Source organism: Colossoma macropomum, unplaced genomic scaffold, assembly GCF_904425465.1.
Source record: "Colossoma macropomum unplaced genomic scaffold, Colossoma_macropomum, whole genome shotgun sequence".
NCBI lineage: Eukaryota > Metazoa > Chordata > Actinopteri > Characiformes > Serrasalmidae > Colossoma > Colossoma macropomum.
Window position 1 is genome coordinate 28,466,508 of NW_023494790.1, and position 18,510 is coordinate 28,485,017.

At 38.0% G+C, this 18,510-nt stretch overlaps 1 protein-coding gene across 1 annotated transcript in view; it reads right to left on the bottom strand.

Annotated features, from left to right (window-relative positions):
• myocd (myocardin) overlaps window positions 1-18,510 on the bottom strand; it is a 133,942-nt gene that overhangs the window by 38,717 nt on the left and 76,715 nt on the right. Inside the window, exon 3 of the mRNA XM_036572948.1 lies at window positions 17,062-17,225. Within this exon, the coding sequence (XP_036428841.1) occupies window positions 17,062-17,176 (115 nt within the window). The 5' untranslated portion in view covers window positions 17,177-17,225. The remainder of the gene's footprint in view (window positions 1-17,061; window positions 17,226-18,510) is intronic.

Here is an 18,510-nt window from a genome sequence, read left to right on the forward strand (position 1 = left end):
TATTATTTTCTTATGATTGTTCTAATATTGTGACAAATGAGGTAAAGATTAGGCTTTTACAGAGGCTGCTTTTCTGTCCACGATACACAGTGCCAGCAGAGGGGTGGCAGTTTGGTTGAGTGGGGCAATTTGTCTTCAGTTACGGTCGTATGCAAGTTTGGGCACCCCTGGTCAGAACATTTTACTTTGAAAAATAGTGATGGCTTAATACCGAATACACTGTCCTAAATGTATTTGGTAAAGTGTTCCATTATGATACATTAAATACAAGTCATATATTCAGAATACACTTAGAATACATCTTGGTAAGGCATATAGAAAAAAAACTGTTCTTCGCTGTTATTGGTTGGCAGTTTCATTCATTTAATTATACTGTTAATACACTTCATGAAAAATTTATGTCGTGCACTGATTCTAAAATAGTTAATAAACAAGCAGTGATGGTGTTTCTTATCAATACTGTATTTTTTATTCAGTGGGTAAGCATTCTAAAAGTATCCTCCTAAAAATGTAAAAAAGTGTAACTGTATTCTGTATGCTGCCCTCACAAAACGTAACCTGGACTGAATACAGATACTTCTTTTATGTATTCTGGAAATGTATTCCCAATAAGTGTATTCTGTTATATATATATATAAGTCTGTTCCATTTAGAAGATCAGTTATTTTCGCTTAGAAAACCAACCAAACATGTCATTTGGCTGAGGGTGTTCAAACTTTTGTACGTAAATGTATAGTTCAGTGATACTGAGCATTCTGCTATACAGGGTAACAGCCTGACGTAACCGATTTTTTTTCACCGCAAACCTCATTTTAAAGCTTTAGACTATTGAGAACATGTCTGTGGGACAGTCCAGAACGCGATCATTCTCAGATTGGCTGGAGGAATTTAATTGGAGCCCACGTGTGTTATACGATTAATATCAATTATTAGTGTCAAGAAGCCTTATTTCATACTAAGTTCAACCATACCTTCATTCCAACAAAAAAAGAATGTATCATATTGTACACACTTATGAACCCACATACTCAGTCTCAGATGTAATCTTGGCATTGTTATCAAGATGATAGGTCTTGGGCAGTGGAGAAAAGAGCAAAAAAAATAGACCGACTAGACTGGCTTATGGATTGTGACCACTACAACAAGGCTTGGCTCAGCAATTAGGTCGATCACCAGCATGCAATCATTCATATCGCGACGTCCACAGGAGAGCACAAATCACCTTCAGGGCATCCTGTGCAGAATGCTGGAAGGAGATGCATTTGGCAGGCAGAGCGACTCTGGTTGGGAGCCTCTTGTTTTAATCAGGCAGCCAGGAGACTATGAATTACAGTGTAATGAAAACATTACTGCGGCACACCTGCCGCTAAGGTACTGAAGTCTCTTGGCAAAGTCATTTCCACAAATTACGCTCGCTGACTAAGATCGCAGACCACATCAATGGTCTTTACCTTTTGTCTTTTCTGTTGACTGTACAGTGCAATAGATACGCCTTGAAGACACATGAAGACTATAAAATGGGCCTTGCATGCTCTCGAATAGACACACCAAGGTTCTGGCTTTTGCGAAGTCTCAATTTGAAAGCAGTCTTGCGTTGTTTGTATTTTAGCTCATTCCCACAGCTGCTGGTATGTCAGCTGAAACCTTTAAAAAATATGACCCCATCTACAGTGTTTTACTTGGCCTTTGGGATGGACAGCTTTCAAAAGAAATTTAAGGCAGCGTTTGATTGATTTTCTGTATTAGAGTTTAATGAATACCACATCTAGCACAGGATACACAGAAACCTGCTCATCTAATGACTCCATGCTCTGTTGAAGTTGACAGAGACTGCTTTTTGACAGGACACACCCAATTGGCATCTAAGCTGGATATGTGGAGAACAGCAACTCTGAAGCTTTGGGGCAGGGCTGCCCAATCCTGGTCCTGGAGATCTTTCACCCTGAAGTGTTCAGCTCCAACCTTAATCTAACACACCTGTTCCAGATAACAAAGGCCTTCAGGGACAACTAAATACTAAAGTCAGGTGTGTTGGGTCTGAACTCTCCAGGGAAGCAGATCTCCAGGACCAGGATTGGGCTCCCCTGGGGTATAGGAAAGCTCACTGAGATGTGATTTCATTCACAATCTGGCTACAATTCATTATGTTCTTGTAGTAGTAGAATTTAGTGAGAAATCAACAAAGGAAAGGGCTAAAAATAACCACATTACAAACAACAACAAGCTATGGCATAAAATACCAGTCAGTGCCTTGATGTCGAGGACACCTTTTTAGCAGGATAATCTAGCAGTTTCCAAAGAAAGAGGACGCTGCACTCACAAGGCAAGTTCCCAGTGCACTTCAAGTGTTCAAGCAAACAAAAATAGGCAATACAAGGACAATATTTACAGTCCTAGGTTCTGATTAAAAGCAGTAAATGGGCTCAGTGATTCCATTGGCCCTGCAGCTAATATACAGCAGTCACTCCTCACCAGCTCTAACCAGCATGGCAAACCACAAGGTCTGAGGGTTGTTAAGCCTCACAGACTACACCAAATCAAACTGAAGAGGGTAAAAACCCAGCCTCTGCTGCTAGTACCTTATCATACTTGTAGGTCCTCCATCTCTCTATGTCAGGGTCAAACTAACGGGAAAATTTCATTACAATGTGCGCAGTAATGATCACAAATAATTCAGATTTGTCGTCAACAGTACCATGGTCCCTAACACTGTATACAGATAAGTATATTTTAGATGAAATTAGCCTGAACTGTTTTTTCTCTTTGCAGGTTTTAAGCTACCTCCCATCTAGGATGACTGTGGATCCTTCCAGATCCCAGCAGAAGATGCATTCTCCCACATCTCATATTACTATAGGAATCAGGTAAGGAACACTTCTCTTTTACCTACTGTTAACAAATACAATGTCTTTTGGGGTTCAGTACATTAAAACAGTCTTGGTGATGAAGCAGGTTCCTAAATTCCCACAGTGCCTCTTATGTGGTAATGCAAATTTATTAAGATCTTGTTATACTTTTTAAATATTAGAATCATAACATTTGGATTTTATGCCAATAATATCCAACCAAATTAACAGATACATCAGTTTTAACCCTCTTTTGGGGTAACTTGTTAGGATTTGATTAGTGTGGATAAAAGAGATGGCCAGAATTTCATTTTAGGGGGTCCAGTTAGAGGTTAGGGAGCCAGCTATGAAGAATTAGGTCTCAGAAACTGAGGCTGACGAGGCTGACAACTACCAATAAGCCTACTACATTGTAACGACAATAACCGGAGCAAGAAAAACAAAATTACATTTTAAACCCAACATATAATTTCTGACCACACATTTAACTGCCATTTTAGTGGCTGACAACGTACCACAGCAGATGAAGGCTAATTAAGTCCTACTCTTTACAGCACTGTAAGGAAAATGATTAAAGACCCTGATTTTTTTCATCTTTTGGTCAAGGTATTTTTTACTTAGCACAGTCAACTTTACTGCCAGTTAGGTTGCAGGGTAATACTGTGTATTACAAGTATGCAATACATATTGGCTTTGAAAAAAATGTGCCTTACCACAACAACAACAATGGTACTTGACTCATTGTGACATGCATCTGTGTAAATGTTGGCATGGCATTAGCAGGCTTCAAAAAATGATCATGATCAGGGAGTTGATGCTAACTTTTATTTGTTTAAGGTGAATAAAAAGACTTGCAAGAACACTTTGAGTTTCATCCTGTATTAAAAGAGTGCAACACAAATTTTTTCATTGGCATAGGAGGACATTTTTGAGCAGTTAGAAAACTGGCCTGGCTTTAAAGTGAGAGGGCCTAGGCCTCTCAGGCCCCCGTAGATACACCCCTGGTGTCGGTTAATTAGAGCATATTACCTACATACTACACTGAAACATATGAGGGAAGTATTTTCTATTTCAAGGCAATATAGTCATGAACACATTCTGTGACGGCATTATAGTGATTAATACATTTTGATGTGTCTTCATAATGAAACTGAGTTTTCTTTTGTTTATAAGAGTGTTGCTTTAGAATGTCTCCTAGTCATTCATTCATTTAAATGTTTAATACTGGTGCATACCGAACCCTCCATTAATTAAGATTCCTTCCCACTGAAACTTGCTGTAGGGCATGTGTTCTTCTTTATCACCATCAGTGTCATGTTATTGTTAAATTCTCCAGAAATGTACAATCAAAATTGATAATAGTTATGGGAGGACAAAAGGCAAATGTATGCTTATGTAGAGTCATGTGCAAAAGTTTGGGCAGCCTGGTCAAATGACCACAGCAGTGATCACCAGCCCTGGTCTTGGATATCTACTTTTCTGCAGATTCAGTTCCAACATGCATCTAAAGTTTTTATTTACTTCTAAATGAATAGAATTTTGTGCACTAAAATGATTTTCGTTTGTTCCCTGTAGAGGGATGTGTTAACTTATTTTTACTTAGAAAATCAACAAAACTTGTAATTATAATATAAGTGTATACTTAGAGATTAAACAGGCGAGTAAAGTTCAAGTATTTTTGACTTTCAGTAGCACATAACCCTTAAAGCACATAACCCACAGATCAGTTCAGAAATGCAGATCCATATGCTGAACTTGCCCGCAAAGCAGAAAACCTGAAAAAAGTGTAATTAACATTCTGAAATAAAATTCTGCTCCTAGTGAACTCGATCCTAACTTTGATAAGATACACATTACCTTCACATGCACATTATAAGCATTCGTAAATACTTACATCACCCAACAGGTTCACTAGAAATACCAATGCATTAGCCAACCCAAACTGTGTCATGACATACCACATGCATTACACACTGTGAGTATTTATGGCCGCTGACTTAAGTATGCTGTTTATCGGGGGTGTTGTGAAGTGCTTATGATAGGCTTTCATAGCTTGTGTGAGAGAGGTCTTCAAATGAAGCATTACCAAATTATTCTCTCAATAAATCTAGGCATTTTAACTCACCCTGAGGAAAAAGCCTTCTCTGGCAGTTCCTACTGGACTTACTTAATCCAAGCATCACCTATGAAGAAGAGCCGACGCAGGTAAAATGAAGACAACGTATGCTCGCTTATTGGGGAGGAAATTGTAAAAGGGATTATATTGTTCTTTTATTGAATAATAAAGTCCCCTATTGTGTTTGAGACCGTATGAGCTGGCAGCAAGATGAATTACAATGCTGAGTAATAAACTCTTTAAGTGTTGCTGTAAAGCACGCGGTACTATCAGGCCTGTGGGTTGATACGGACCTGTTTCGCATTAATGTGCTTTTTGCCTTCTTTAAATGACTATGTTTTCCTAGCTGCCTGTGTTCAGTGCATTCCTATCATCAACAGCATGCCTCTAATCATGGCCAGGTGCTTTTCTATGAAAATTAACATATGGTTCTAACTTACCTCTGCTGTGGAATGATACATACCTGGGTCGCTGGTGGGAGCAACTTCAAATTAATTCTTATTTTGTTTTGTTCTTCAGAACATGCAAAAGGTTGGAGGAGGTTGGAATCCGAAAGCAGGTGATTTCACTAGAAATGCCGTCTTTTTCCCAGCTGCAAATCCAAACAGTGTCAAGCGTTCCTATTTATTGAACACTCCTTAAATGCTTCTTGGCTTGGACATACAATTCTGGGAGAGACCCCTAATAGGTATACACTTATAAAGAAGGTGCCAGAAAGGGTTCTGTGAGTGGTGCCATGGAAGACCCACTTTTGGTTTCCTTAAAAAGCATGTTTGAAAAAGATATTTGAGTATAAAGAACCTTTTGGAGGTTTAAGGAACACAGTTTCTGTTAAAGAACAAAGGTTTTTGTACCAATTTAATGGTTTGTTCTAATTTAAGCGTTCTTTCCTTTACATTATGTGGAGGTTCTTTAAACTTTAAAAAGGTTCTTCACGCTGCATTTTTCCAAAAATCTTAAAACAACCCTCCATTGAAAGGTTCTCTTTGGAACACAAAGTGGTTCTTCTATAGCATCACTCCAAAGAACCTTTTGCCAACATCAAGACTACACTCCTACCAAAAAGAGTTCTCTATAGAACCAAAAAAGGTTATATGACTAGTAAAAAATAGCAGAACCCTTTTTGATGATATAGATTGGTTTTTTTTTAACTTTATAAAAAGGTTCTTTGAAGAACTCTATACAACAGGTTTCCATTAGAGAAGAACTATTTAACCATGCAAAGATGTTTTTTTTTTGAGTCATCACAGTCTCTCTATAACCACTGTCTTTACTAAAGAACCTTTATAGAACCACTTGTTTTAAGGGTGTAGATGTTCATTTGACTAAAATGATTCTTTCAAGCTTATGCTGTTGAAAAAACACTCTTCATTCTGACCGTGTTAACAAAGAAAAAGTTTTCATGTCATCATGAAGCGCAGTGGATGATGAGAATACTTCCATTCATTTTTTGTCTAGAGCAATAAGTTGCTAACAATAAAATGGTGTTTCACTAAAACATGAAGGTGTGTGGTTTCTTTTGGTTTTGTTTAAATTTACGACCCCTGAACGGTCATATTTTTAGCTCATCTGTAATAAGCCAATGCAATACCCATGAGGCAAATACAGAAGTTGGAAATACTGTTAAGGGCTAAAAAAAAATCAGAATCACTTTTTGAAGTAGGAATGTACAGTGGCTTCTTCATTTCTCAGCTGAGCTGGATCAGGCCAGTATTTTGTGTTACTGTTTTCATTTCCAAGGAAAGGATTTCTTCCTTGGTAAAATTCACAACCTAAATCTCTTGTATCCACAATACAACACCTGGAAAAAGAAACTGTTCATTAATCTTTGCCGCCCTGAAATCCACGGTTTTAAGTCCTTTACTCCCTGACCACATGCATCCCCGAGCAGCCTGGGCCTGCTAAAACCACGGCTCTTTGTTTTAGAATAACCTCGCGGGTTGTTTTCGGGTCATCGTGGCCGAGTGGTTTCTTAATTGACTTTCTGAATGCTTTGTTTAATATGCACCCGTTAAACAGCTATAAATAGACCTCTGGATGTAGTGACCTCATCTTTTCCGGTTCCACCAGGCAATGTTTTATAGTCAACATTCCTTATCATCTAGTGTCGCGAGTGATGAATGAATTAATAGATGACGTTACAGTTTGGGGTGGATTTGGTCAATATAAAGAAAACACTGTTCCTTGCAGCGTTAAAGGGAAAGTTCAAAGTAACTCTGAATGAGCTTTGTGCCACTCACAAAAGTGTCCAGTGAGTTGGAACACATGTGTGGGTGTAAAGGACCGTGTAATTAGCTCCCCATGGGGAATAAATGTCACCAGAATGATGGAAAACGTTAAAATGTTGACACTGTGGGGGAAAATGCTTTTAAAAAGTAGGAAACTGCCAAACCACTGTTTGTGGTTTGTTTGTTTTTTTTTAGATTAAGGTTAGGTTTGGGTTATGTGCAGATTAACAAAGCAGAGTTCTGCCTATGATCAAAGAATCTGGTGCATCTTCTCAGTTAAAGTTGAGAAGAACCACATAATTTTATGGGCAAGGGCCATTTGATTGACATGTTGTGGCAGTTGATGCTGTAAACTTCACAAACGTTGTTCAATTCAGGTACTATATCTCCCTCCAAATGTCTTGTCATAGAGCTCAGAGTGGGCAAACTGTTTGCAAAACTACACCCCTAAAAGTGATGGAACAAAATGTATTGTTTTAAAAAAACAATGCTGAGTGACTAACAAAAACCTATGTCACTAACTAAAACCAACTTTCGCCACTACATACTGCATATGTCATGGCTCATAGTATAATAACATGTCTCAATAAACCTATAAACCTATCAATAAACAGTGTCTGTGTTTGTTTTGACCTTGCATGCTTCAATGGGCTCTACTCAGATAGCAAAATTTGCTAGCTAACATCTCTGAAGAACATCAGATCTTAGTTTAGCAAGGTAGCGATAACAAATATTTAAACTGATTGTATAATTCACATGGCAACATAACCTATGAACATGTAAATTGGTTTGTGTAGTAAAAGCATTTTTACTGAGTAATACACAAAGGTTTTACTACTTGGGAAATGTTCTGCCCCTTCAGTTGAAGTGGAGATTTTGATTAGTTCTGCCACTAAATTTGACCATCTGACTGTTTGTGTCTATAGGTCAGTGGTCTGTGCAGTTTGAGCAGAGTGGAGATTTGTTTCAATGTCCGCATCCCAAACTGAATTGAACGTTGGTGGGGCATCGCCCCAGTACTTTGAAAAGTGGTGGGTCAAATTCCTGTTCGCCCCATGGGACAAATTAAAACTGGTGCATGGCAGTGCATACACATGAGTGTGGATAGCCAATCAGAATGAGGTTGACAAAATCCCAGTAGTTGTGGCTAGCTTGGTGTGCCATAAATATCAGACAGATGAAAAGTTAGCGCAGCAGCATTTAGCTGTAGTCATACAGAAGTCAATGGAAATACCCAACAAAGACAGGAAAACCTGAGTGCATGTGTGTCTGTATGTGTTTTAATTAGTATGATTTACCATGGACGGTCAGTGGTTTCATAAACCTAGTGTAAGTGCCCCTTTACAATGGGTTCAGTCTGTCAGATAAGCCAATAATAAACCCATTTGTTTTAATAAACCAGTTAAAGGAGCATTCAGACTCATTTCAGCAGTATGATGTCATCTACTTATGTGTAAATCTAATTTCAAGCATAAAATGAATTAACTTACAAGTGAGCAAAAAAGTATGGCAAAGAGCTGCCATGACTTTCTAATGTACCAGCAATGCCCTTTATTTCTATTAGCTGGAAACCAATTTCAACTGTACATTCCAGATAGGTGAGCAACTCTTGGCTGTGGGAATGGATTTTTCAAAGCTTACAGCAAACTCAACTATCAATGTCCAGTCAAGTGAACACATGCCATATGTGCAAAGCACTGTTGCAACAAAAGTAATGATGCCTTATTTATGCTTTTGAGCTCAAGACCGGGTATAGTTTTCAATAATGTTTTACTATAATACGACTCAATGTGATACCAATTACAAAGTTCCCAGGAGGCACCAGAAAAGCGAACCATCAAACATGTTTCACCCGCTTTTAAAATTCATCGTTTATTTTTTCTCCTCATCTCATTTCATTCCTCAATCTTCTGGGCCATAAATACCTATTTATATTTATGGACACGAGGGCCAGGCGCCGATGGCCAGAAACGCATTATCCGTCAACTAATCCTCATTACCAGCTCCCTTCAAAGCTGGAATCAAATGATGGATGTACATGTGAGTAATTTCATGGATGAACTGGAGCCGCGGAACAACAGCAGGCATAATACATCGCTGCACATTCCACCTGTTCCTTAATGAGGAAACGCTGGGCCCAAGATTTTGTTTTTATTTTGCGCTGATCATATCAGCTGCGTGCTTTGGCACAGTATTGCTAACTTCCTTTTTTTTTTTTAGTATTTTCTTAGCTGATAAATGATGTGAGACCTTTTGAAGTAAACAAAGTAGTGTTGGAGAAGAAGCCGGATTGAATGCGCGAGTTCGGCTAGATATCAGGTATCAGCTCCAAACATTTGCAAATGTTATTGCAAAGCAGATCAAAAGAGCCATATTAGGGTTTTCACCTGCGATTAAACACTGTCACTCGCCGGCTGAAACACAAATAGAAAAAGCCTCGCCCTCCCAGCATCGCAACAAACTGACACTAATGACTTTTTCCTCCTCTGTCACAGTTGCTACAGTCAGTGTCTTCATGTAGTTTAGAGTTTTCATAACCCAGGAGATCAAGTGATCCCTTTTCGCCTGCCTCACTGGACAATTTCAAACAGATGGGTGTAATCTCTCACCCATAGTCGCCACAAAACCAGCACGGAATTCACATGAAAGAATCCCAGCACACCGTTCCGCCTTCCCCAGACTGTAACAATAAAGGCTTTTTTTAAAGGCAGGTGTTGATCTGAACATAAGAGCCAAAAATTGTTTTGTCAGAGCCTCCTTCCTCCCCTCATTTCACTTTCAAGATAGGATCAGGTGACATTTTGGTTCGCATGAGATGGCTATGAAACAAAGGAAAAAAGGTAAAGGCTTTGCTGTTTTGTGGAAGCTCCCTCATTATAATTATTAAGCCAGCTAAACAATCAGGAGCTTTGATGCTGGGCCAGAGCTATTGATTGTATGTTCCTGAGAATTCATTCTCAAATGTTTTGTGCTTTTTTTATTTTATTTTTGACATGATGGTATGTTTCAAAAGAAGCCTGCTTGTTTTTTCCGCTTCTACCAAATGGGATTTATATGAAAGTAAGGATCCGTAATCATGTATGTAGTACAACACTTGCATCATTACCAAAAAACTTGAAAGATAGATGATGGGAAGTTCATTTTGTAATTTAGACAGTTTTCTGACACACCTTTAACATTGGATGAGCAGTTTTACCAAGAGAGGCGCTAATTGTCAACACTTATTTTTTAGCAGGTTATCTACTAAGAACTTCTATAGCACAACTTAGTAACTAACACTAGTAATGACCAGCACAATATAACCACGTTTGGCCCATGTTTTTCTTTTTGAATGAAAGCCTGTTTTTTCTACCAGAAAGAGCTTTTTAATCCTTCTTTGTTTCAGATTCAAATGTTAACTCAGGTTGAAATCATTACTTATTTTCTCAACATTTTAACTTATTAGTTATATTATCAATATTTTAACAAGTCAGAACAATGACTAGCTAGTGAAGAAAGAATAATGTGATTATTTTGAGACAATACATTGATTCATCAGAAATTTGAGGAAGTCAATTTTTTATAATTTCTGTTTTAAAACATTCATTTTTGGCTGGGAGGATGAAGGATGAGCTAAACATGAGTTCTGTGCTGAGAGCATTTGGAAACCATGTGGAATTGTAAAATCTCTGTAAAAAAGAATTGATTTTTGAGTGTAAACCTTCAGCTACAAAATAGCACAGTGTAAATTATTTAAATAGTTAAATTATTTAGTTTGGTTTTCATCTCTTTCATCACTTTAAGAATATTGTATGCATGGCAGATGTTCTATCAAAACAGATCTATCAAAAACAAATAAATATGCCTGGAAGTTCTGCCTTTTCTCTCTGAGCACAAACAATGCCAGACACATTGCACCAACAAACATTTTGGTATTTACTATCAGTATTAGTAAATCAAAGTGCATGCTTCATTGTAATGCTGTCCTCCTCATATTTTGCTATTTTAGAGGGAAACAAAAATGCACATGCAGTCAGGTAAAAGCACAAAATAGCACTGAGTGCCCCTTCATTATTTGTATAAGCGCTGAAGTGTCACGGCGCCTGTTCATTAAATCACAACAGTTACTTGTTAACAGCACATTGGAGTTTGCGACGATGTAAGACCTTAGTAAATCTTCCCTGAAGACTCCTACTCTCTCTAAGACATGATCATGTAAACATGAACATGCTTTCATGTTCATAGTCCAGCTAAGGTTTTATTGGACCTTAGCTTAGTGTATTTAAAAAATGGTTTAAACTTAGCGTATTTAAAATGTGGTCAAAGCTTAGCATATTTAAAATGTGGTCCAGACCACTTTTCCAGTAGCACACGTGTGGTGACAGATTTATGACACCAAAACAAGCATTAGTGACACAAACATTAGCATTCTACTTTGTACATACTTAAAAATAATGCTGCCAACAGAGGTTCTTTGAATCAATGCCGTAAAAGAACCAGTATCCTTTTATTGGACGGTTCTGTAAAGAACCATTTTGTGATGTGCAAATGTGAAGAAGAAGTTTAAAGAACCTCTACAAATTTAAAGGCTTTGTGCTAGAAGCAAGCACACAATCCAAATAACCATTTAGGAAACTTATTTTGAAGAGTGTTGTTAGATCAGAATATGCTGGTGTGCATGTAAACAGGACTATACATGGACTAGATTTTATACAACTTCGTCTAGTTTCCTAGGAACTTAGTTTGGCTATTGGCTTTGATATAAGTACCTGTGTTTAATCTAACTTGGAAACTTGTCCTACTTGTATCATAGCTACACTGTAATCATATCTGTTGCAGCTCAGAGGTGGGGGTTCTCCTTTTGAGTCTTGGTTGCTCTCAGTGCTTCTTCCTCATGCTCTTAGAGACTTTCATGCTCAGCTTTCTCATTAGGGGTCTGGATCTGCATTTTTGGGACAATGTCTATTGTGAAAAGCACTGTTCAGATAAAACTAAATAAATTGAATTGAATTGAATTGAACTGAGCAAACAAAAACCAAACAATACTTGCTGCTCTTATATGAAACAAAGGGCCACATTATTTCATTTTGATAATGAAGTTACTCACCTTGTCCTTCAGGAGACGGACAGAGTGAAGAAGATACCATTAAAATGTCTCAGAAAGCCAACATTCCTGACAGTCTTCTCCTAGTTTGGTTTACAGTCTCTTGACAACATATTATCTCACTGACAACCGAGCTAACAAAAAATGAGTTCTGCTGGACAAAAATCCTGTTTGGTAAACAGTAGCACATCAGAAGACAGGGGCACTTTGTTCTGATCTGAAACACATGTTCAGTGCACTGACTAAACACAACTTAAAGCAGACGAAAGGCTTCCTCACTTTTATAATGGAGACAAGAGCGTTAAAAAAAGGCTGAAATGTGCCAGTCAGTCAACACTAGGTGCCTGCAATGTAGTGAAATGAAGCTGTTCTTGTACAGTATGACAATTGTCATGTAAATACAAGCATGAGTGAAGGCATCCGAGGCTGCTTTTGTGTGAATGATGCCATCATGTGGACTCTTTCAACACATCAGGCCACCAACACATTTCAGATCACCTTCAGTGTGCTACCTTTTTCATCAGCACAACAATTTCCAATGAAAACCCTACATTCAGTGTTGTACTTATGTCATCTTATGTGTACAAATATCATGGTCAAATTAGTAGTAAATACCGTATGTTCACAATGAAAAATAATTTAAAGGAATAGATCAGTGTTTCTCAGTTTAACATTCATCTGGTGCATCTGTATCATAATGCTGATTACCATAGACAATAATTTTGACATTTTATGGCACATTTGCATTCATTCAAACACAACACGTAAATAAATTCAAGATTTTCGTAAATGAAAGTAGAATTAAACAGATTTTTGAATATTTTTTCATAATTCAATGCGTAAAAATGTATATGAAGTCATTAAAAATGGTTTGATGTGAAATGGTTTATTGTAGAGAAACCTACTGATTTCTTTACAGTGGTTGTGATGTTTTCCACTCAGATATAGCAATTTTATTTAAATCTAGTTAACCAACACATCTCCTCAGTTTTTATATGCAGTGTTAATAATGGTAAAATAGTGGTTAATCTAAAAGAAATAAAGTTGCTTTGGGGACTATTTTGCCTTACCACACCCTGTATGTACCTCATTGCAATGAATGAATTAAAAAATACATTTTAGGTCAACACGTTCTCACAAAACTGTCGTGAAACAATGTCTCAGGCATCCAGCAGCATATTCATAAGTATTTTATGTAATAATGCTTTGTGAGAGACTTTTCAGAGGCACTAAATGTTTCAGACTCCTGGTTCCTATCACCATTACTGCCAACAACTTTGACGGGAGTATTTCACATCTAATCACTCACATCTAACCACTCTTAACACATCTTAACACTTGAATTATGCAGACATTTAAAAAAATCAGTTCCAGGTTAAGCTGTAAATCTGTATAATTTGGCTCCACATGATCACTGCTTACCAGAAAGTTATCAGAACAACTTTTTATAATTCTTTTTGTCTAATAATGTTAGACTAACAAACTAATAAGAACAGCTTTGGTAAAAAACATTCTATCATGTCTGTTTCATCCTAAGACCCCATATTGTAAGACTGTAATGCTGTTTTGCATTATATAGTCATGAAGTTGAAATGTGTTAACAGAATTCAGCCAACAGGTTTACTTATCTTTTCTAAGTGCATTGAAAGGCAACAAAATTATTGTCTGTTGATGCCTAAGCAGCAGATAGAGATTAGGTTGAAGAATGCTTGAGTAGTCCTTTAAACTCTCTGTTGCAGTGTTCATCTGCTGTGAGGTCCTACAGTCTTGATGGTTACAGAGCGTTGTGGATAACCCCACAGGCATGATCTGTTAAAATCACACGAGAGGCTTTCTCTCTGGCTGAAACAGATTAGTTCACATGACAGGACTATAAGGACATTCAGGGGTCTCTGGCCCAAGTCCAAGAGCAGACGGCTGATATGCTCACTGTTAATGCATGTCTCTGTTGTAGCCGGCCAAAGAAATAGAAAGAGCTGCATGAGAATAAAAAGTAATCTCTTAGTAAGTAAAGCAAGGTTCACAATCCATCAGGTAGGTTTTAAAAACAGCTCCCTATATTCAACCAACAGTTCGGTCAGGTTAGAAATTTACACACATGCCTGTCCTACTCATAAACATAAAGGTGTGTAGAAGGCCTCTTTGGAGTGTTGCCATAGAAGAACCACCTCAATTCAACTGAAACCATTCAACTGAAATGGTCTAGAAAAGTTAGTAAGGAAGATGCTTTTCATGGGATAACTCACCCAACCAACAATAGTTGTCAAGACTGCTGTTCTTCAAAGTGTTCAATATAATAGCTTTACTTTTACATACTGTTATTCTTTTCCGCTGCACAACAGCACTCCAAACTGAGCTTGTGTTGTTAAGGCAAGCGAGAAGGAGCCACTACACTCCACAATACAAAGAGACAAAAAGGAGCTCCTTCAATTACCAGACACTTTACATAAATAAGCAGGGAGACTGTGCCTGCATGGGCCTTATCTTCAATTTAGATTGGGGCTTTAGAGGTTTGGCAGCAGTGCAGGACTACACGGTCAAGTTCTTAAGGCATTAGGCTCATTTGGAGAGGAAAAAAAAATAATAATAATGAGGGGAAAAAAAAACTGAATGGCTAAAGGATACTGAAGCTCGTGCTCATTCGTCTCCTCTTTGGTTCCTTTCACCCAAGCACCACACATGACATCATGGAAAACTGAGGCGGCTCTTAGAGTGAAGTGGGAAACGCTGTATTTCTCTCACTGTTCAGGCTGGGAGTCCAGGGATCCATCATGCTAAAAATACAGTTTCTATCGCAGGATTCCACAAATACTTTCATCCTGAAAAACCTTGTGATTCAAGTGGCATTTGAGCCGGTTTGATTAGACTATGAAGTGGAAAAGCGGAGCGCACTGATATTTCAGCATGGATTAGTCATCAGCTGCTTCTAATAAAATGTTCAAACAATCTTGTTTTATCTGGCCTGGGGAGTTACTTGGCAAAACGGCGCCTTGCATACTTACCTATTTACCTGGTATGTATGTTGGCAAAAATAAGTGCTGGTCTTAAAGAGGAATATACATGATTCGAAATGGTACACAAAATGATTAAATCAGTGGTCACGGACTGAATACAAACTAGAACTTCCAGTCATGTCTACTTACACAACTTTGTCACAGTCTTTTGTGCATAGGCCTAATATAAATGATAAAAAACAACAAGTTTCATTCAGCTTGCTGCAGACTACAGAAGGACTAGAGTAAATAGTTTAGTACACATTGTAAGGTATAAGTGAGTGTTTAGGTGAGGGGTAGACTTAATGACTACATTACACTTAACAAGAGGTTTAGATAAGGCACATATGTGTAGTTTATGATTAACAGGTTTAGGGTCAGGAGTACCTGAGTGGTATATGAGTAGCAGGTTTAGGTAAAGAGTATCTGAGTATATGAGCAGTATATGAGTAACATGTTTAGGCAAGAAGTACATGAGTATATGAGCAGAATATGAGTAACAGGTTTAGGTAAGGAGTACCTGAGTAAATAGGTAGTATATGAGTAACAGGTTTAGGTAAAGAGTGTCTGAGTATATGAGCGGTATATGAGTAGCAGGGTTAGGTAAGGACTGTCTGAGTATATGAGTAGTATATGAGTAGCAGGGTTAGGTAAAGAGTATCTGAGTATATGAGTAGTATATTAGTAACAGGTTTAGGTAAGGAGTATCTGAGTATATGAGTAGTATATTAGTAACAGGTTTAGGTAAGGAGTGTCTGAGTATATGAGTAGTATATTAGTAACAGGTTTAGGTAAGGAGTGTCTGAGTATATGAGTAGTATATGAGTAACAGGTTTAGGTAAGGAGTATCTGAGTATATGACTAGCATATGAGTAACAGGTTTAGGGATTAAGGTATATCTGAGTATATGAGTAGTATTTGAGTAACAGGTTTAGTATAGTATACGAGTGAAAGGTTTAGGTAAAGAGTGTACAAGATTATTAGTAGTGTTTGAGTAACAAGTAACAGCTGAAAAATATTTGTGAAAACTCAATACACAGAAAACGTCATGTATGTCATGCTACAATTTCAAAAAGTGTGGGTCATCGCATTTTGCAGTGTGCCAGCATGATCTCTCATTTTACATATTATTTTATATATTCTGATTTCCTGTAATCACTGTTAAGCTTGCAGAAGAACAGCATGAAAAATTAATAGGTACTCTGAAGCAAACATCTTATGTTTCTGTCATTTAGTATAAAAGATACAGAGATTATGTGTTATTTGTGACAGACTACTGACACAGTGTGAAATCAGTGCCTATTTATTTTAGTGCTGTCACATTTACTCAATTAACTTGATTACTTAAGAGAAAATAGATCAAAATTTACATTCTCAACAAATGTCAATGGGTAGATGACAATTTCAGTTATGTAATACATATCTTCTATTGTTCTCTCTTACAGTAAGAAACAGAGCATGATAGACATGTACATTTTTAGGCAATCCGAATAAGGCAAGGTAACTTTTAGTTATGGTGCTCCATCAACTTGGAATGACCTGCAGAAACATTTGAAATTGAAGCAAATTATCTACCTGGCTAATTTTAAGATAACTATCAAAGAATTGTATCATTATATTTGCTCTTGTTATTAACTTTTTTTTGGCCCTCTGTTGCTGCCTTCTTGGTTAGGGCTTAAGAGCAAATGATATTTTAATCTCAATGTGGCTAACTTGCTCAATGTTTAACTAAAATAAAATAAAAACAAAATAAAATAAAATATAATAGCCCAGAGATGCTATCATCCCTACTCACCGTTCTTGCTGAGTGTGTGTGGTGTTGTCTTGTTGGCTTGGCCGTTGGGGTTCCCCGTGTTCCTGCAGCCATGGCTGTGCTCAGGCCTGTGCTCAGAGCTCTTCACTGCGTTCATCGCCCTGGCCTCGCTCCCCTTCCCTTCAGATCACCCACAGTCTGTCCCCCTGCCAAAACAGATTCGTCAGGACACGCCAGACATATTTAACGCAGCACAATGGCAGCAGTGCATCATTTTACATTTGCTTGGTGACAACTCAGCATAGTAATGCATTTTGACTGAGCAAACATTCAAACATTTGCTGCGTCATTTAGCGGCTAAGCCTTCTCCTCATCTTTATAGCAGCTTTACAACAGCTTTGATTTTGCGCCTTATTGGAGAACATGGGGGAGCTCTCTGTTGATTCTGCTTAAAACCCATTTAAGCCGGAAGACATTCAGCAGCAACCAGAGTGAGTCTGTTTATTTACAAAGCATAAGCTCACTCAAAGTCCACAAATGTATCTCCCAGCCAGCACGCCAGCCAACTTATTAATTTACAGAATTTACAGAGTGCAGGCCTTCCTAGGGTCTCTCTTTTTTCAGGATAGTGCTGCACAAACGAGCTCGCGATTCAGTAGCTTTGAGAGCCCCCTCAACGTGTCCCGGTGAAAAACGAGGCCTTCTCTCACACTTCCACAAGCCAAGGCCTCTGTATGTATAGTACATCATCTACAGCAACAAACCGCATAGGGCACTACAAACACACATCTCTGTTTTCTTTAATAAGCTGTGTTTTCAAAGCCACTTAGATGACTTGAAGGACATCAATTCCCTTGGAATGTCATGGCTTGTAAAAATACTTGTGTTATCGAAGCCCTGCTGCCAATTTCTTGCACATCTGGGAGGCCAAAAAGCCTCGCTAATGTACTGGAGTCTTCTGAATAATGCAATTATTCACTTTGTGCATTTCAAATAAGATCACACAATAAGAAAAGTGCTAATATGGCTTTTCACTATGTTTTGCAAGTATTAATTAGATTTTTTTCTTCTTTCAGGTTCAGAATACTCTTGATATTCAAAGCCAGTGCTTGTCAAATCAATTCATAGTGAATAATGTGCAGTATTATTAGATAAATGCAGCTGAGACACTGCAGTGTCAACTATTCTCTGCATTAAAGTTGCTCTCTGGCTTCCAGGTATGGTTTACCTACAGATCACCAAGTAACAAAAGAGAAAAGACAGCATACTAACCCAGAAACACAACACCTAGATAAGAGAGAATTCCGAAAAAAAGGTTCAAGAGGATGACGTACCTCCTCCTTCTGTTCCAGAAGAAGGCTTTTAATGAGCTCTTAACTGATGGGCAAGGCTTAAAAACCTTTTCTCAGATGGAATCCTGGCAATTTATATGCTAGTGACAGTTAGGAGCACAGCTCTGTCGGATAAGCGTGCCAGATGTGTGCCATGTCA